This window comes from Trachurus trachurus (assembly GCF_905171665.1).
Source record: "Trachurus trachurus genome assembly, chromosome: 19".
Classification (NCBI taxonomy): domain Eukaryota; kingdom Metazoa; phylum Chordata; class Actinopteri; order Carangiformes; family Carangidae; genus Trachurus; species Trachurus trachurus.
The window spans coordinates 22,736,178-22,757,923 of NC_139913.1; the positions used below are offsets into that span (position 1 = coordinate 22,736,178).

A 21,746-nucleotide genomic window follows, 5' to 3' on the forward strand; every position below is an offset into this window, starting at 1 on the left:
TGAAATCTGCAGCTATATACCTGGCCAGGTAACACTGCAGGCAAAGTGTCGCCAGTGGAGACACTAGCCCGAGTCAAAGGAGCTAACAAGCTAATGGAGCTAGGCTAGACACTATGCTTGCTATGAATTAATTTGTGCCTTCAAAACCGAACAAGTTAGATTTATCCATTAAATATAATACATAAAAATCAGCCAAACTCTACAGTGCAAAGACAGAGGATTAATTAATTTTAACATCGATTATCTTCACATATCTGGTGTAAAAAGCCTTCAATTGTGCAGTGGATGACGGCAAATTTAGGAAAAACCCATTGTGGCTGTGACAAAAACACACCTTCATTATTTGATAGCTATAAGTGCAGACAGTGCAAGTCATAACACCAATGGTATTATAAGTTGTATATTCTATAGGACAAAATTAAATAAAAAATACAAACAAACAAAAAACTTTCAGTGTTTTGCAAAACTTTTCTATAGAGCAAAAATGTGCTGCAGGAGCACAAAGAGGCCTACAAATGCAAATCCAGACACAGGGATTGATGCCATGGAGGTGGTTGGGTCTGCTGTCGTAGTTGCACGGCACTGGAAGCTGCTGTCAGGGTCGGCGCCTGTGTTGTTGAATGCCACGAAGCCTGCACTGGACCCCGCCACCCGATCTGTGATCCAAGACTGAAACTCTGACACTCGTGCGTAGACCTCAGGGAAACCAGCCCGGGCACAAGGTACTCCAAAACTGGTGATGCCCGCCTGAATCCACACTGAGCCTTGTTTGCATTGCAAAGGTCCACCAGAGTCGCCCTGAATGAGGCAAAACATACCGGTCAAGTGACACTCCTAGCATCATGTATGTGTAGAATAAGTCTTGTTTAGGTTATCGTACCACATGACTGTAGATTTTTGATTATAAAAATATGGAAGTTCTTCTTGTTCAGATTAAGTGAAAGCTTTTGGTTCCCCTTTAAATGAAGTGGTGTCTATGTGTATGTGTGTTAACAGCAGATCAGTGATCAGTGCCTAGGTTACATCAGATAAAGTAACAACAGTGTCCTGTCATTTTCACCTGACATGCTCCTCTGTTCGCCTCCCCGCCACAAATCATGACACCAGTGATGTTTGCCTCTTCTACTTGAAGATAATTGCAACTGCACTCGTTGTTTCCAATAACAGGTATCTGAACCTCCTGAAGTCTGTCTGGCAAGGGCTCTGCAGGAGAGAGGATGACATCAGTGCATAATCTTCCATTGTCAGTATCCCACAAAGGAGTGACGAGAATCACAAATTATCGATTCCCTTTCCCACAGTCAGCGTAAAAGACAAGAAAGACACTGAGGAAGTGATGATAGCGATAGGAGACAGAGGCAACCAAACTGTGACCTAGTTTCACACAAACTGAAGCTCTTAGCTGAACATGTGGCGTATTTCATGTAAGTGAAAGGGCAGTCCACAACCCCACTCCTTAGGTTTTACTGTCACTTTTCTGCCACTCATCTGCTTCTCAATGCCCTGTAGGCCTATACACTAGAGCAGAATGAGCAGGTCGGGAAGGATTTCATCGCTTATGACTTAAAACATTTCATTGTTGATATTAATAAGTGGGGTAACATTTTTGTGGTGATGATAATCTATCAGACAAAAAGTCCCATGTTTGTTTATCATAGGGGCCGAGAAAAAGAGACTCTGAACAGCGGAGGGTTGAGACAGACAATGAGGACAGAGGAGAGGATGACTGTCAGAGTGCAGCAATAACATCTGTCATGAAAGTAGTTTCTGTGTCAATCTTGATCCTATATAGGCCTTTTTACTCTACACCGAAAACCCACAGGAAGTCATGAAGGTATTAGATTATTTTATTATTATTAGATTTAGAGCATTTGGAGAAATATTGCAAAGAAGAACTTAAAGGGATAGTTCAACATTTTGGCAAATTGGCCCATTGCCATAATCGCTAGTCATAGCAGTAGGTTCGTTACCTTTAATTGTTGGTGTAAGCTATTTTTAGAACGGCGGAGCAGAGCCGTGAGCTGCTCAGAGCTACGCTAGGGAGGCTAATGGGATTTCTTGGTTTCCCTCATCAAACTCATCAAATACACAACCCAACAACAACTCCAAAACGCTGTCGTGGACAAGTTGTGACCTGCACATTCACCACACTATGAAATAATAACAGAACGTTACCAGACAGAGTTGTTTTAATACATGCAAAACCGCTGATGCGCGTTGCGTTCAGGGACAGTTTTTCAGCAAGCAGACTCTGTACTTACCCTGTATTTACCTCGAGAACGGCTCCGTTTCGTAACGTTCCGTTATTGTCTCATAGCGTGGTGAATGTGCAGGTCACAACTTGTCCACGAAAGCGTTTTGGAGTTTTTGGATTTTGTATTTGATGAGTTTGATGAGGGAAACCAAGAAATTCATAGCTCTGAGCAGCCTGCTGCTCCACTCCACCATTCTAAAAAATAGCCTACACCAACAATTAAAGGTAATGAACCTACTGCTATGACTATAGCGATTATGGCAATGGGCCAATTTGCCAAAATGTTGAACTATCCCTTTAAGAAATCATCAATGAAAGGATAGGTCAAAGACTGGAACAAAAATCAAGTTTCAAGTGTCACAAAAATGTGGTCTGTATGTTTCAGCTGCCTCCCATATGAGCTGATGGAATAAAGGATACTCACCATCTCTTCCCAGTCTGCCCCAGCCAGTGGCCCAGCAGAGGGTGGCGTTGTAGAACTGGCTGGAGTTACTCGCCAGACAGATGGGTCTGATGAAGTTGGTGAAAGTGACGGGGGTGCTGAGCTTCATTAGGGCTATGTCGTTGTTAAATAATGTGTCGTTGTAGTCAGGATGGATGTTGATTTCAGACACAGTGCGGCTCACCTCATTAACATTAGAACCACTTTGAGTCTCTCTTCCAAGGTAGAGAGTCCATTGAATAGCTGAGCTTCTGCATTTAAAACAAGAGTCAGTGTCAGTCTGTGTAGGCAGAAAACAGTCTCATACTGCAGAATAGCCTATCTGACCTCATCTTTTTTATATACTCAATCATTCAACATGAATTATGCAGTGGTTCATTTATTAGATCCATCAGTGAAAACACTCTTGTGAGACAAATTGCATATTGGGTGGTGAAACAGCATGCTTACGGTCTAATCTACATATGGTGGGCTGGGGGTGTGAGAATAAGAGACAGAATTCACAGGTTAGTAAGACATTTTTGAACAACAGCTGTGACAAGTCACTATTAAAATGCAGAAGTGCTGCATCATGTCAAGTGTGATAAGGTTTTTGTGATGAGATTGGAATGAAGTGTGGTTAGGTTGCTGAAGGCTAGAAAAAAAAAAGATGCTCTTTTATCGGGGAAACTCTTGCTCATACACACTTGAAGTTATAGCAGAATCATGTGGGTGGGTTATCAGTCAATTTCAGTTCCTTAATTAGGTAAAAGCAGGAGTGTAAAAAAAGAAGATGTTCCTTATTTGAATTTACCGGCCGCCAGAATCAGTTGGTTCCTCCACTGTTTCCCTCTCACTGCACAATCCTTTTTTAGGAATTGTGGTTTAAAAGAATGCCTGGCATATACCCGGCCTTTTGTGAGAGGAAGTGAAGTTTGTCTGATTTTCATTTCTGTCTTTTTCATTGTATTTCTTTTGTATTTCTGTACAACGTAGAGAACATATGCTTCCGCAACCGAGTGATGTGATTGGCAGAAATGATAAGCCTGTCTCCTCATGTGGATGTCATGCACCACATGTTTGACCTTTTTGATGCACATTTTGTTCACAGTGACCTGGTTTGCTACAGTAGCAACTGGTGTATTATTAGACAGATGGAGTGTTCAAGACCCTGCGACAAAACTAGACATTTGTTTCATTTTCAAAACCTCCCCTGAGCTCTGACAGCTCGTATTATTTGATATTTTTAAACCTTGGGTTAAGCTTATTGATAGCTCAGTACGACCATCAGCACTGCTGTGGTGGACTGTTCATCGCGCAAGTAGTGATGGTACGATGGGTTGATCGTCTATAATGGTTCAGAAAGGTTCGTTTTGTTGCAGGGCCTGAAACAAGAACTGGGGAGAGATGGAACAAGTATTTTATTGTGAAGGTTATGTGAATGTGTATTAGTTTGTCTTACCCGTCGACACAGTGCGCTGCTGTGAGTATCCACTCATTATTGATGACGGTTCCTCCACATCTGTGACCCCCAGAAGAATGCATGCTGACCTGCCAGGGCCATGACCCGGCTGTGGCGTTGTCACCACCCACTATCTTTGTGTTCAGAGGTGCCGTGCCACAGTCTGACGGAGAACACACAACTGTGTCAGTATACAGATGAGTCAGGCTGATTCAAGCTAAAATGTATCTTCTCTGTAGTTCATTGGTGTTACCTGAGCATTTACATAGCTATGAAATGGAACTCACCCTGAGCCTGTGATGCTGTGGAAGAGAAAGATGGAAAGGTCAATCTGTCTGTTTGTTCCTCAAAGTGTGTGTGTTAAGTTCTAGGTAAATGTTGTTTGTCATGTATAGGTCATGAAAGTGTAGTAGTAATGTTTAACCACAGCCACAGGGGGGCAGTAGAAGCAACAGCTGCTTCCTTAAACTCTGTCTGGGGTGTTGGGTGAGCTGTCCTACATTCAGTTCTGTGAATGCACTTAACCACTTTGTTTTAGTTTGATGAACAAAACAAATTTAGCATTTGGCATCTCCACTATGGTAATCAAATGTTGACACTTAGTAAGAGCAAGTTATAAGTACACCCCTATGAAATTATACAAACTTCCTGCATTTAAGGAAGCTCAACAAATTCAGTCGTATCTTGTGCGATTACAATGAAGGTATTCTATTCTATTCTATTTGACAAGTTGACTGTGTAAGGTGGAGGTATATGTCCCACGAGGGTCGAGAGCAGAGATTAAGAACTTACATTTAAACCGAAACCGAATGTTTCAAATTGTCACGTGTTTCAAACAACAGTGTTTCAAACAATGATGTTTGCCCTTATAGCGCCCAAGCTGAAAGTTGCTTGACAAGTGTGGGTGGTGAGGCTTTAGGTACTGACGTGCCAACCAACAAATGCTGTCAGGCTTGTTCCATCGGCTATATATGGTCATGAGTCCTTTCATTACTCAGCTAAATAATTGTGTCAAGTCATTGTCAGTATTTTCTACAGAGTGATGAGGAAATGAAGCAGCAGTTCAAAGGTTATGACCTAATAACTATCATTTTACAAATTGTATAGTTGTTTTTCCAAATGTAATAGATAAAACAGTAGGCTATATTTACATTTGTCTTCAAAATAGGAGTCTCAGAAGAAGAATAAATCAAAGACATGAATCAATACATATGTCTTATTTTATATTTAACAGAACTGACAGAGAGGTCCCTAAAATGCCAGTTTAACATTTGAATGGCTTTATTATATAGATACACACACACACACAGAATAGGATGTTGCTGTTGGATTTTTAGTTTTCAAACAGCCATGTCTTACCTGTAGGCACCGATGCATGTTAAAAATGACACATTCTTGACCGCTGCACCGAAGACAATAACATCTTCATACTCTTGTGTGCTTTGAATTATGTAAGAGTCAAGGCATTACACCAAGCCAGCCTCTTTAAAAACAGCTGATGTTGTCACAAAAGGTACAAAGTTAAACACAAGAATCTTAGAAAAGATAGTTTGATGGTTTGAAATGTGGGTTGTGAAGATGTAATGAATGGACAACTCACCTCGCCCCGTGAGGACGGTCCATGCACAGAGGACCACTAGAGTCCTGGCTGTCATACTTTGAGTTTTGTTTCCAGTATACACAGGCGTCTGTCCTGCATCAGTTGCTCTCTGTCTCTCTCCAGATATCCACAGTCGGCTATTTATAATCACAACCACACCTACTCAAACCTGTTACAGTAGGCTGAGAGCTAGGTATCTATGATGAGGACGGGTCAGTACCTATAGTAAATATTTCTGTTGTCGTTCATAGTCTGTACTAGACACCAATAGCATGTCTTTTATTTGTATTTATTACTCTTTTTGTTTACGGCTTCAAATTGAATGTTTGATTTAAAAAAAACATTTTTGCATTTGGTTATGATTGCGGTTATACTTTACATAACTGTGAAACTGAAAATGGTTAGTTGTAGCATGATGTCATACAAGTCAGCTGGCTGTGTGTAATTTGACCATCAACATCGTTTGATCTTGTTGACATGATGCACAGCCAGTCTTGTTTTATTGAATTAATAACTAAAATATTCTTAATTAAATTTTTAAGCGAACACCTGTTAACAGTATCATATCTACTGACATATTAGAGCAGTAGCCTACTGACAGTATAGGCACATTTCCGATATATGAAACTATTCCTTCAAGGACTCAGCTTTGTATACAGTAATTGCTTACATAAGGCCACGGTGATTCTGGGAGATTAGGAAGGTTTGTGCAGGGTATGTCTCTGTGTTGACTTTATCGGTTTCTGTCTTTGGCTTTTGCACATACACCACACAAAGGTTAAAGACGTGTGTGAACTGCCTGACTGATGCATGTGGTTGGGTTTTCACAGTAGTCAGTTTTCTCAGCATTTTGGCCGCCCAAATAGTTTGTTGTTTCAGTTGTTTACAACAGTGATTCCCAACCCCTAGAGGTAGCCTATGCAAGCACGTTGCAGAGGGTGCGTGGAAACATTTATTCATTTATTTCCAAGATAAATATTTCATAAGGCCATTACTAAAATGGTACATGTGCGCTACAACTAGTTCCCCCCGGGGAGACAATAACCTGTGGCACAGCTCTGTGATGATGATACAACACCAAACACCAAAACAGCCAAATATAGGCTAGCTGCAAGCAGACCTTTATTTTCCAGAGAAAGTTCTGGTGAGTGAGGCTAGCTACAAGCTAACAGGGTTAAAATGACTCAAAAGTCCAGTTAGGCTACTGTTACTTCAGACTGAGGAGAGCTTTCAGGGGAGCCCACCGACTGCTGCATTATAAAGTATTGGCTAACTTCTTGTCAGCAGATGGAGTTAGCAGTCCCCGCCCTCGTCCCTACGTCACCACATTCACACGCATCCCTTGGCTGCACACACAGAGAGGACCGCCCCTTTATGCCGTTCTCTCTCCTCATTGGATAAAGGTTGTAGGATACAAGGAAAGTTTTCTCCTCGACTTACAGCAGAGCAGAGTGACTGACAGACCCATATTTCGGACCAAACACTAAGTGATTGCTGTCGGAAGATATAACTATTTAAAGCAGAAGTAAGCGATCCGGTCGTTTTGGCTAATGCTGCGTTCCAGGCAGGCTTTTGAAACCGTAAATTACAGCTTCAAGTGACAACTTACGACTTTGTAGCGTTCCAGGCAACCCACTCGTGTTTTTCCGACCTGTTTTACCTGTGAAAGTCACTATAACGGCCACTGGTAACTTCCGACCCGTGAACTCGTACCAGATCGAACTGGTACGACTTCACAGGTCGGAAAAACACGAGTTACGGGCTGCCCTGAACGCACCATAACAGTCCTCGTCCCTACGTCACCACATTCACGCGCATCCCTTGGCTGCACACACAGCCCTGCATGCCGTTCTCTCTCCTCATTGGATAAAACTTGTAGGATACGAGAAAAGTTTTTCAGAGGAAGATATTGCTGTCGGAAGATATAACTATTTAAGACTTATATTAACACAAACATTCCGCTTACTTAACACAAAAATGGCAAAGAGTAAATAAACAAATTGAATCACTGTGCAAATGTGGCAGGAACTGAACCCACACCTCCTGGGTAAGAGTCATGTGCACTTACCAGTCACCCAAAGGGACATTTTCTTGGCCATGTAGCCAGGGCACATGATCAATGGGCTCTTTGCACAGCTCCACTACTTCCTGAACTTAATGCTGCTCCTTCGTTTCCTGTCTTACATTATTGGACGAACTGATTAATCCAGGTGTGTCTGAGGAGTCACAATGGTCACACACACCTGGATTAATCAGTTCGTCCAATAATGTAAGACAGGAAATAAAGGAGCAGCATTAAATTCAGGAAGTAGCAGAGCTGTGCAAAGAGCCCATTGGAGGCATAGTGACAGGACCACCACTGTCACACAAATATGACTGTAGCTGAACTCCCACAAGGCTACTAAAAAATGTTGTTAAGCTGCTATCAGAGACACAACATGTGAATATAGGCAACGCAGCAGACAGTGGTAATCAGTATCTGTCTAAAGGGGCCCCTTGTCACTTATGGATGGTTTCTTGTGGCATTTCAGAAGCAGTGTTGCCAGCTATTTTCACTTCATCCAGCACATAGCGTAGCCTACATCTTTGAAACGGTCTTAATTTCTATCTTGGCTGGTTTAAAGTTGAAATGTCTGCATACCAAGGACAGGGTGTCAACTGTGTCACCCGCCAACCACCCACATGCCTGGTTTTATAACTTATCAGCAACACAATCTAAAGAAAGTCGAGCTTCCTCCCTGATGTAGTAAAAGTAAAACATGGCATTAATGAGGAACTTCTTTACTCAATGTTGCTACCACACATAATCACCAGGTCTGTTGTGGAGAGGAGGAGAGGGCAAACCTGTTATTGTTTTAATTGAGAGACCCCACACAAAAGAGGATATACTGGATATACTGTACTATATACAGTACAGGGTATATGGTCTTTAAAGGGGCCGTATAGTACAGTACATGTCTCAATGAGCACTGGTCTTATAGTGTTAATGGGCTCTATGCACAGCTCCACTACTTCCTGAACTTAATGCTGCTCCTTTGTTTCCTCTTACATTATTGGACAAACTGATTAATCCAGGTGTGTCTGAGTAGTCACAATGGTCAGACACACCAATCAGTTTGTCCAAAAATGTAAGACAGGAAACAAAGGAACAGCATTAAGTTCAGGAAGTAGTGGAGCTGTGCATAGAGCCCATTACTGCACACTAACATAGAAGTCTGTCAATTCTTTTTTTGTTTTGTTTTTAGCCTTTATTGTTTTGTTCAGTCAGATCATTTATCCTTGAATGGAGATGAATGTTGATTGTATTGTTGAAATTGCCACTGCTTGTCATTTGTAGTTCACTATTCCCAAACCCTAGATATCAGATTTTTACTTGTGATCTAAAACATAAAACATAAAGCATATGATGCACGAGTCACTATAGTGGAAATCTAATTTTCGTGGAATTTACTTAACTGATAATATCCACCTTTTAGTCATTCTCTTCTCTCCTTTGAAAGCCAAACACACGTACAATTAAAACATCATGTTAAAGCAGAAGTAAGCGATCCGGTGGTTTTGGCTAACTTCCTGTCAGCAGATGGAGTTAGCAGTCCCCGCCCTCGTCCCTACGTCACCACATTCACGCGCATCCCTTGGCTGCACACACAGAGAGGACCGCCCCTTTATGCCGTTCTCTCTCCTCATTGGATAAAAGTTGTAGGATACAAGGAAAGTTTTCTCCTCTGCTTACAGCAGAGCAGAGTGACTGACAGACCCGTGTTTCAGACCAAACACTCTATAGAAGTGATTGCTGTCGGAAGATAGAACTATTTAAGACTTATATTAACACAAACATTCTGCTTACTTCTGCTTTAACAGCTTGCGGCAATGGAGGGATGTAACTTCAACTTTTGACTTCTAGTCTCGTTTCTGTCTTCAAGTCAAATACAATTTTGTCATATTTCAAAATGTGAGATACAATAATGTTGACATGCACTAATGTCATGGATGATGTCAGAATTATCTTTCCATCTGCTCTTGTTCCTTCCATCAAACCCTCATGTCCCTCCTCCCCTTAACCCACATAAAGAGCGCTCAATCTTCCTTTCATGAAAGAAGGACATGTGAAAGAGAGGTGAGGAAACAAGAATGATTAGATGAGTCAGTAAGAGTCGCATCTGACTGCTGAGCACCAAACACAAACAAGGAAATGAAACACATTTATCACTTTTCTTTTCTTTTTTTTTAACACTTTGAGGTCTCAACCCGGAACATGAGAAGTGAGAAGTGTCAGAGAAAACACTTCACTTTAGTGACACAGAGGTCCTGTGTGGTCTCCAAATAAGAAATGAACCCATGTTCACAGACTGATGTGTGTGTTAAGATCAATTAAAGCAGCAAGTCAAACACTTCAACAACAGATAATCAGGTTAATGAATATTCAGAGGGGGATGAAACACGCAACACCTCTTACTTCAAACATCAAACACTTGATCTGGTTAAAAATTAACCTCCCCTAGTGGGATGGATCATAGCAGCAGCTGACTGAAAACATAGAGGCCTTATACAGACGGAACAAGAAAACAGCTATTCTCCTGTTTTTATCCTCTTTTTTCTCTTAAATGCAACACCACACTAACTTTTCCCCGGATAGAAAAGAGTTGTAGTCTCGCTTCAGTGTTTGCCCACATAAGCTCAGTGGGATTACCCTCTCTGTTTGTTCATGGCAACACTGCACCAATGTAAAGTAGCCCCAAAACCTTGGCTAGAGGCCTGCCTGAATTTTAAGTGGCCAGTTCCCTCACTTGTGTGTCCCTTGCACATCAAACTGCCTTTTCCCTCCCTCTCCTGCTCGCACCATCGGTCCTCTAGGGTTCGCTTATTTGGGAGGACACATATCAAGGGCCTCCTTTCACACTCCTGTGAGGCCCGGGGACAATATTTCTTATTATCCATCTGGCAGGACAAGCCCGCCCTCTGTCATCACATAGCTCTATATAAGACAGCAAAAGGGGCCAATGATAAGACATTGGTCTCAAGACAAGCTGGCCATGCGGTGTAAAGTCCTCGTCCGCGTCGTCCTCTTGACTCTCATAAAGCATGGTGAGTATTGAGTCATTATTGCGCTCACAGGCCAGTCACAAAGGCCACATTGCTGTTTCTTTACCTACAACAGGTCTGACCAGGTTAAATTAAATAGGCCTATTGATGCAGAGCAATCTCAGATGTAGAATTAATGGCTTGGAACAGGACTTGTCGCACAGTATTAGATCTGATTGCAAATCATTAGTTTTGTCGGGATCTTGTGGTGAAGGAATTGGAACTCAAAGTAATATAAATGGAAATGTAAAAGTGCAGATGGTGAATGTTGGTTCTATTCAGACATGTCAGCGTCAACATGCACCTGACCATTATTTGGTGCTGATGCGTGGTAAATCTGGTGCAATGCAGAAGATCAGAATAAATCAAGTGAAAACTCAAAGTGAGGTATTTGCTATTTTTCTATATAATGATGTTGTTATTTCTTGTGTTAGGCCAGTGTGAGTGATGCTGCACATCAGTGAATAGGACTTCTTTATGGAAATATTTTACTTTTCTCTACAACCTTTTGGATCAGTGTTATGGAATAATGAGTTTCTGTGAGTTGTTTTTTTTTTTCAAGGAATGTTAATTGAATCAAATAACCCAAATTATACACTCCAATATGGCTATGATGCTAAATGTTTCTATAAGCATGAATGTACAATGTAAAATTGTATTACCCATTTATTCACAGTCTAATAATGAAGTGAAATAATGAAATGAGAATTAAGGCATTCCTTATATGCACTTTACTTTGTATAGTGTTGTGCCTAAAGGATTAGATGATAAGAACAAGCAATGAAAAGTATTTTTCCAACAATCAGACACTAAGTCAGACATTATTAATGCTTCTACGCTTTGATTTACCCTTCATAAACAAAATGAATCAGTCCCAATCTATTAAGATTACATTTGATTCAGTGTTTGGATCAGTGTTGTACTTTTGTCCGTCTTTCTTTTCCTTGTCAAGCTACTATGGTCAGACCATCTATCACACTTGACAAGAGTTTCAACATAAACACAAGCTTTCTATTGCTTGACTCCATAGCTGCCAACAAGTATTTATTGTACTAGTTACTAATTAATCTGATTGGGTTGCGGAGCCTGACTGAAAGGCCTTTTATTTACACCGATTCAATGAGGTATACTGAGATTACTGATTGATGAGGGATGAAAAGAAAGAATCTGAAATGGAAAATTTCAAGAAACTCAAGCCATTGACTGAAAATTCCTTGTCATTGTTGATTTAAACTTGAAGTGTTACAATTTAAATAAACAAACTCGACAAACGCTCTTTGCACTTTGTTTGTATAGTGCTCCAATGGCAGTTTTTGTAACATGAGTGGAAAACTTTGATGATCAGAATAAGAAAAGGAAGATTTTTGTATTATTGCTGTGGAATTTACAATGTAGATTGACAGCGTGCTAATGTATTTGCTTGATTAGTCATCAGTGTATGTAACTGAATGAAAATGGATTCAATTGTTTATGGGCTCAGAATTTAATTTCTACAAAGGAGGAAGAATGTTAGTTTAGTTTAGTGAACTTATAAACAAGTAAAGTCAGAGTCATTTATTTGCCATTTGCAGGAAAATCCACATTGACCACATTCACACTGGACATAGAACATAGGACTGTGAGAACAGACATACATAGAGTAATAAGACAATAGGCTACATAAAATATTAAAGGGATAGTTCAACATTTTGGTTTGTTTTTGAACCTACTGCTATAACTATAGGGATTATGGCAATGGGCTAATTTACCAAAATGTTGAACTATCCCTTTAAATAAGATAAGAAGGACACTTTCCCCAGATATGGGCCCACAGACATCTAAGTGGAAAAACAATATATAGATTAATGCTTGGAAACTTCCTAGAAAGCAATTCATTACAAAACTTAGACTTATGGACACTGCAGTGACATCAGTCTTGCCCATCCTGTGATGCAATAAAGCGCATCAGGCTCTTTATCTTAACTTCAAAACAATCTTTCTCTGGTTTCAGTGTGTCATGGTGAAATTCAGGCCAGACCAAACACAAATGCAGTCCTCCCCTGCAATGTGACGTTTCCTGATTCTGTAAAAAGTGACAAAATGGACCGGTCTCCGCTCAACGTCAGCTGGATAAGTGACGGCTCTGAGGAAGGCTTCAGCTGGGACATCAATCAGCTGGTCAGTGGAGACATTTCGCTGACCATCCTCCGATCCAGTCTGGAGTGCACAGTCCACTACAACTCCATAATGCCCCATTCCAGTAATGCTACATTTGGTATGTCTTTGTTAAACTGTTGAGATTTGTAGCTTCACTTGCTTGTGTCACAAATCTCAAACTAATTCATCTACGTCTTCCCTCTTAAGCTTCACCTACTGTGTCGGTCCCTGAGCAGCGGGGGGTGTTAGAGACAGAGAGCCAGCTTTACTGCCATGCAGACGGTTTCTACCCTCCTCCTGTCTCTTTCTCTTGGACCAGAGATGGGCAAGTGATCCAGCCTCCCACCCAGGTGGAAGGTGAACAGACTCCTGATGGTTACTACACGGCTGTGGGTAACCTGACCCTCTTCCCTTCCCGTGAGGACCAGAATGTCACGTTTGGCTGCAAAGTGTTACACAATGGCACCTATCACGAGCTGGACTTCCAGCTCAACATCACCTGTGAGTGGCACAGAGATATTCATCCATGATAGAAACTATGACAACAACAACAAATGTTTTCAATACTTTCTTTGTCAGATCTCCCCTCTGTGAGTCTTTCTGCCGTGCCACCACACTCCAGCGACGCTCCTCTCACTCTTTACTGTGACCTGGAGAGTTTCTACCCAGAAGAGGTGTCTGTGTCCTGGGCTCAGAATGGCACCGCACTCCCTGAACCCCCCGCCGCCGAACAAAACCCAGATGGGACCTACAGAACCAGACGCTACTACACTTTGAGCCCCGAGCAGAGGGAGCAAGGCGGGGCAGTGGAGTGTGTAGTGAACCAACCTGGGGTAATGCACCGTGTCAGCGGCTCAGCCCAACTGGAGTCACTGGATCCACACGGTAAAACATACCAGGAAATGTTATAAGATCACACGCCTCTTTGACAATCCATTAGTAGTCCACTATACTTTTATGCTTTCCCGCATTGTTTCTTAATTGTTCGCAACTTGTACAACTTGTTCTTGGTGTGTGAACAATGACTGCCAAGCACAGGTTTGTGACTTTGGAGGAATCCTGCTCACGTGTCTTTTCTGACATTGTTTCCTGTTAGACGAGGCTCCAGTGTTGACTAAATCAGCCAAAGCATCTGTGGCTATGATGTGTATTTCAATAGTGCTGGTTTTCCTGCTCTGCTTCGGCTTCTCATGGAGGAGAAGGGATGGTGAGTGAACTTGTTCTGCAGTCTTGAAAATCTTGAAAACTTTCAGCCTTATGAAGGATTTATTTCATTTCATTTCATTTTTGATTTATTCCATTCATGGTATAGTACATTCTACACATGGTTGCACATATTTACATAATGTACACATGAATGAAAAGGAGCAAGATGAAGAAAACTTATAGTACCTGCCCCTCTCTGTTGTTATAATTACATTGGCTTACTTCAACACCAATATTATACTCTATTTCAGAATATTAAAGATGATGAAACATAATAGTGACAAGAAAACAAACAAAATAGCAGTGGACACCACTCATCTATCTATCTTTTCTTTTTTCCCTTCTTTATTGGAGGACTATACAGACATAGATTTGTGCAACAGAATCAACCTTTGACCCTCAGATTTGTTTTTGGATCCAATTTGGTACTACTTTAAAATACCACAGTCACAGATATTCAAATATATAGAGCATTAAAACTGCATTGTTGACATTTTCAAGCTTTTGGTTTCTCGTAAAATTGGAAGCTTCCCCTGTATTCAAGTATATTTACATTTAACCAGCGTGTGCAGTAGGCCTACCCTGTTTCACTGAGTTATCAAGCTGAATGAACTATACCTTAAAATAGATACAAAATTCCAATGGGTTCCAGGAAGGAAGATTAAATTATAGCTTGTTGTTACACAATAGCTGCCGCCTCAGCGTCTGTTTTATGTTGTAATGTCACACTCACTCAGAAAAGCAGAAGTCTCTCAGCGTGTCCGGGATCATCCTCCCTCCGCATGTGGTGGTAGGCCAGAAGGGCCGAGTGACGGTGAGCATTGAAGGCAGGAGGGTGGACCGAGTCCTGACTGCATGGTTCCTCAATGACACCCCCATCTCTGACACCTCCTTCACAGGTACGAGCGCTCGTACACACACACTGCTAACCAGCAGACACTGATGAATACTTCTAATATAAACCCCACTGGCCTTGATCAGTAGTCACAAACTCATGCACAAAGTCACAGATATTTACTTTGAATTCTGACCTACTTCTTTGATTTTAGTAGATGTAGAGATAACATATCTTGGTTTGCATATTTCACCCAGAGGTTAAAGGGATAGTTCACCCAAAATTCAAATTTCACTCATTATCTACTCACCCTCATGTCAACTGTGAGGATTTTCAGAGTCCTCCGTTCCCTCTCTGAGTTACGGGGGGGTCCACGCAGCAGTATTTGTCCATATAATGGTTGTGAATGGATTGGATACCAACTTTCTTTGTCCAAAAAGACACACCAAAAAACATGCAAATACCTCCACACAGCTCGTCTGTAATGTCCCTCTTGTATTGAAGCCCCGACATGAGAAATTGTTCCGAAAAAAATTAAATAAGTCTATATTTTAAGCTCGTTTGTAGCAGAAGCTCCCAGTGTCTCGGTTCACTGCTCTTTCTGTGTGACCGGCGGAACAATTTCTCATGTTGGGGCGTAACTCAGAGAAGGAACGGAGGACTCTGAAACTTCTCACAGCTCTTAGTCGACATGAGGGTGAGTAGATAATGAGTGAAATTTGAATTTTGGGTGAACTATCCCTTCAACACCATAATTGTGGTTTAATTTGAAGTTTTTCTCTTAGCTGGGCAAATGACTTATCACCACGGTGAGGTTGCAAAATAACTAGTAGAGAGAGATATTTTACACATTTTATTTCACACATTATAAGTACAGGTTAAACAAGCCAGGTGTCGTGTGTTAGTGAGCTGGATACTATAGCTTTTTCCACCTATATCCAGTCTATATGGTAAACTATGCTAGGTAGCTGGTTCTACCTTTGAAACAAAAAATGTGTTGTGATTGATGGCACATGAAATATCTTTTATACTGCTCCTAAAACAAACCATGTTTTCTCTTTTACACTTTAATTCTGCTAACATTTTACAACCTCACACACATAGGGACCTCCAAAGCTAATTTTAACTGCCTTTATAACCCTCTAACCACCATCCATTTGCCCTACGGCCTAACTCTCACCTCCCCAGTATCAGAGAAGGGTCCTCTGCTGTCCTCCAGAGGAGAGACGGGTTACTACAAGCTGCACACCGAGGGGCCACTGCACTCAACTGGAAGTGGCACTCAGCAGCTCATCTCCGCGCTCACCTTCATCCCCCAGATTTCAATCCACAAGGCGGCCGTGTTTAAGTGTCAGGTGTCCTACATAGGCAAGGACAGGATTATGGTGGAGAGGGTGTCTGAGAAGTTTACTATTTTGTGTAAGAAAATATTTTTCTTTCATTCACTTTCCCTCTACTTTTCTACAAGTTTCATTTCTGCAATACAAAGTTTTGTTTATTTCCTGCCCCAGCTCCTCCTGAGGTATCAGAGGTCCAGTTGGCAGAGACATCAAATGACCCAGGTAAGGCTGTCCTTTCCTTCCTGTGTTGAAGTTTAAGGGGAGACACTACAGGTGAATAGGGTAAATAAAATGTAAATAACAGATATCACCATGAAACTTCCCAGGTCACTTACATTAAGACAAATGTTTTTTGTATTACAAGTTTTGTCAAATTTTATGTTTAAATATGTAAATGAGGCCATATCTGATGAAATGTGCACTCATTTACATACATTTCCAGAACCGAAATCTGAAAAATGGATAAAGCTACTTTCAAAATTTGTGTTTTATTTTGTTGACATATTAGAGTCAGAAGTTTTTACAGAGGGGATTTTGGATATCTCTTTTTATTACTCTATAAGTGAGAAAATACTGTCACCAGCCCTTAAAAAAAATCCAATTTCGCCATGTTTTTAGGAATAAAATGTTGTATAAATCAGGCTTTGAATGATCAACAATCCCCTCTGTAAAAACCTTCAGAATATAGACAGGAATAAAACTGGAAGGTTTGGTGTCTGTAGGTAAACTCATTTTGAGAAAACTGCCTTTAAAGACTTGTACTGTAAAATTCCATAGATTGTTAATGTAAATCGTACTTTTGCGATTGGTTGCGGATACGGAGGAGATGACAATTTTTGGAGCCTACATCATAGTTCAGGAGAGAGAGAGCTTTACAATGATACCTGACATGACATGGGTCAGACAACAGGCACAGCTCAGTCTGTAGCTGTTAACTTTTGGCAAATTTAGGAGAAATCTACCAACAAAAGAGACAAAATGAAGTAAAATAACCACCTTAATGTGGATTTTCCACCATTTCATTTGACTCTTCTGAAAGAATACATGTTAAGGAAGAAAAATAGCCAATAATTTCAAAATTGATCAGTGCAAGAAAAAACAGTGTTTTTGCCTGGGGTGTCTCGCCCTAAAATAATAATAATAAAAAAAAAATCCTGATTGTTAAAAGTTGCATCCCTAAAATTTCTGTCTTCCAGATGTCATCAGCCTGACAGTGCGAGCATCACACTTCCATCCCGACGTTATTACCTTCCGCTGGTTCTGTGAGGGGGGGGAGCTGAGCCCTGTGGCCTCCCAGGCCTCGTCCTCCCCGCGGCCCAACTCAGAGGGCTTCTTTTCAGCCTACAGCCAGTGTAAATTGCCCCGAAGTGAACTGGAAAAGGGGGGCACTAAAGTGTGGGTCAGTGTCCACCACATCGCCCTGAAGCAGCCAGTCACCCGTGAAACCAGAGGTAAGAGAGAGCAGAAGAACATGGCAAGAGGTTTAATGTAACGTTTCTAGAGATTAAAGATATACTTCTGTTTTATTCCAATTAGGCTTCATCAAGAGGCCGTGTGTGTCCGAGATCCTCGACTCCACGTGTTCCCCAGATCAGACCCTGGGGTGTGAGATCACAGATTTCTACCCTCCAAACATATCAGTCACATGGCTGAAGCTCAGAGATGGAGAGCAAGATGACAGAGAGGAGGAGGTGATTGAAGGAGGAGAGATATGGGGCCCCGTAGAGACTCAGCTCAGAGTCTACAGGGCCACAGCCACTCTGAGGAGAAGCACGACCAATCAGGAGAAGAAGGACAAAAGAGGGGGGATCATCTGTAGAGTGGAGCACTGCTCCCTCCAAGAGCCCATTGAGAGACAATGGAGAAATGCTGACATTGGTATAAATAATTATAGATATTTTTACTGTCAGCAACTTTCTCTTTGTGGCTTATTTCTGAAAAATAAGGAAGAAGCTGTGCTACAAATTCAACCGCTTTCAGCTTTCCATGAACTAACACTTCCCGTGGTTTGTCTTCCCTCAGTTGCTCCCTCCATCCCTCCATCCATCTCCGTCTCCTGGAGCAGCTTCGGGGTTGGTGTCTTCTCTCTCCTGTTGAAGGGAGGTCACCCAAAGGTCAAATTACTGTGGGCGGCCGGAGGACAGACTCTCTCACCGCTGGAGTCCAGTGAAACAGAGGAGATAGGAGACGACGGTCAGAGGGAGCTGAAGACTGTGTGCGCCGTGGAGAGATCTACAAGCCTGCCAAGCCACACAAAGAAACAGCCGGAGAAACACAAGAATGGGCGCGCAATAAGTATGTGTCATTTATCTATTGTTTATATACATACATATACATATATGTTTTCTTTTTTAAAAGCATCTTTAATGATATTTATTTTGGCTTAGGTTCAATGTCTACCTGTGCAGCAAACTCAGAGCATTAGGTTAGTAGGAAGTGTCACATAAAGATATTTCCTGTTGCATTATGGGAAGCGTAGGATTTCTCTAAGTCTAACTTTTGCAACACTCCCTATTTTATTTTTGTGCAATCTTAAACTGATATAGTTTTCCTGTTGTGTTTTTACTTTATTTTCAATTGTATGAGATCAAAAATACAACTCATATCTTCTACAGCAGTGATTCCTCACTGTGGGCCACGGCCCCCTGGTGGTCAGAGAAGGTATTGCAAGTAGGCAAATAATTTTCAAAACAGTTGGCCTATGATTTTTTGGCTCAGCTCCTATAACTTGCAGATTGTTCATGGTCGGCCTCTTCCCCTCATTTGTCTACTACAATTAGCAATGCTTTAAACTTCTAAGCTTCTAAGCTTCCTACATGTTTCTCCTGCTTTCAGTTCAGTTCTGTCTTTATCATTAAAATAACAAAGTGCTCTGAGTGGGCCCTAAGTTTGAAAAGGTTTGAGACCCACTGGTCTACAGTTACCTCTTATCTTTTTACAAATGTTACACTGCTAACCTCACACCATGGCCATTCTGATGCATCTTTAAAGAGGAGTATGATTTGCAGACAGACTGTGCAGTCTAAACTCTCTGCTGGTGTCACTTCACAGAAACAAAAGCTGCTGTTACAGATCCTGACACCGAGGGAATAGACTACATTGATGAAATAGTGGATGGAGAGAATAACAACATTGACAGAGATGAGGATACTATATCTGAGGAGTATGAGGACAGTGACAAAGAAAGAGAGGACGACCCAGGTGCACTGCACATCAACAGGGTCAACCTGACCAAGGGGCCCCGAGAAAATGAGAGAGGGCGACTGAGAGTCTGTGTGGAGATCACACACCCTGCACTCAAGCTTCCTGTTTATCGCACCTGGACAGGTAAGAAAACAATGAAACCATGTAGGTGTAGAGACTAGAGTAAGACAGGAACTAGTATGACAAAACAACAAGAGAATCAGAGTTAGAGAACGAACGTTGTGTTGTTGCACAAGAAAAAGCTGAATCTCCCTCTCAACAGGAAGTTTGTTCATATCTAGTTCTTCAATTTGATCTTGTAAACTTTCTTTCAGAGCCCAATGAGGAACTTTCATCTGCATCATGAAGACTGACACTCGATGTCATATAGCTCATATATCTAATATACTGTATATCTCTATAGTAAAATTTAATGTATTAGTTCTGCTTTAGCAATATCCAACTGCCTTTGATGTGATCAAGTGATCAATAAGTGTGGTTTTGCTTCATTTTTAGTGTTTATTTATTATGATCTGTCATCTATTACATTTTTTTCTTCCAACTCCATGATTTTTTATAAATGCTCATATTTTTGTACAGAACATTTTACAATAATAATTCATCTCTGTGGATATTTTTTTTTTCCACTGGAAAATGAAATGAATAAATAAACTTTTTTTCAACAGTCACCATGTGGTGGTTATTGTGCTTTTGTTCCATTCAGTGTTCTGTGGAAAACTGATACCTGCTACTGGTCAACCACTGCTTCTGAAATAACTTCTCAATTTCAAAATATACTTCTGTTTTTTCTTAGTTTTTTCTACTCACTGACCACAGGAGTGTCACTTAACTATGTTGCCGTGCAGAGGAGGTGCTGCATGATGGCACTGAGTAATTAAAGATGTTTACTGTGGAACTTCCTCCTCAGATAAAAAATAAATAAATTAAAAAAAGCAAAGCACAAATACCACTGCTGTTCTGTATAATAGCTACATTCACACTGCATACATTAACCTTTGTCTTGTGTCAGCTTTCTGCTACCATCTATGGTGTTCGGGTCACTATTACCCTTGGCTTCAATGTAACCTTCCTCTTGTCAGCTTTCTGCTACCATCTATGGTGTTTGGGTCAGTTTTGACCCGAGTCTTAAATCAGCTGTAAAACACACTAAAACAATTATTTATCATCCCATTTGTTTTTCATCTCTTGGTTACATTGTTAGACTTCCTTATCCATGAAAAGGTTGGTTTTGCACTTATGATTTCAGTGTTATAACCAGAGAATTTTAGAATTTTGTGAAAAAAAAAAAGTTTTATTTTGTTTAAATTGAGGTTCCTGACAAAGTCAAAAAGCCTTGATGCAATAGACAAATTATGTTTCAAAACTTGTGAAAACTTTATAGGTCACACAACAAATAAAAACCATACATCGTTCAAAAGTGCAGTTATGTTTTGTATACAAGATAACCATCTGTAAGAAGTATCAGATGAATATAATGATGATAGATGGATGTGGAATAATGACAACAAGCCTTTGGCAACATGTTGACCCAGCAGTGGACTTATCAAACCTAAAGCAGAACCACATAATGTTTACTTCATCATGCATTCCTCTCTTCGGTTAATACCAGATGCCTACATTTCCCACAATCAACTCGGCACAGTATGACTCCACAGACTCTGCAGTGTTATGCTACTAGTAGCTAATGTAATGTAATGTTTTGTGGGGGGAAAAACAAGCTTCTTTTAGGATATTATTATGTATTCATTGTTTTCCCTAAACTCCTATAAACACAATTCGATGAGGTAATATTCAAGTCAACAGGACTGTCAGACAGGATGTCAGATTCAAAGCAATAACAATAAATAACTTGCTATAAATTAAATAATATATTATTTTTTATTTGAAACATATGAACATTGACATTTGAAACAGTTTGACTTTAAGCACATCATTTAGTCCAGTCTGGCTGAAATGTGATATTCAGGTCACCAAACCTTTAAAAAAAAAAGTTTTGGTGTTAGGCTACTGACAGGAGTTCTTTGTGTTTGTGTTTGTCATGTTTATTTCTAGCGTGGTAGACCTGTGTGAAGCTTCAGCTTGTCACACGTTTTTGTGGCTCAGCTGCTCAGTGCTCACATCCGCAAACAGCAACACGTAGGCTTGATGCTGCTGGTGATTCAGCTGTGTTAATCACCCTCTTCCTCTAATGACACCGGACATTTGT

General features: G+C 40.9%; 1 protein-coding gene across 1 annotated transcript; it reads right to left on the reverse strand.

Annotated features, from left to right (window-relative positions):
• Positions 1 to 471: 471 nt before the first annotated feature.
• Positions 472 to 5,792, reverse strand: LOC311002531 (chymotrypsin-like protease CTRL-1; the record flags this gene model as incomplete). The annotated part of the gene is made up of 6 exons (XM_083993922.1): positions 472 to 798; positions 1,061 to 1,203; positions 2,679 to 2,947; positions 4,138 to 4,300; positions 4,425 to 4,439; positions 5,738 to 5,792. 6 exons carry the CDS (start codon positions 5,790 to 5,792, stop codon positions 472 to 474), a joined length of 972 nt encoding a protein of 323 aa, XP_083850048.1.
• Positions 5,793 to 21,746: the final 15,954 nt, after the last annotated feature.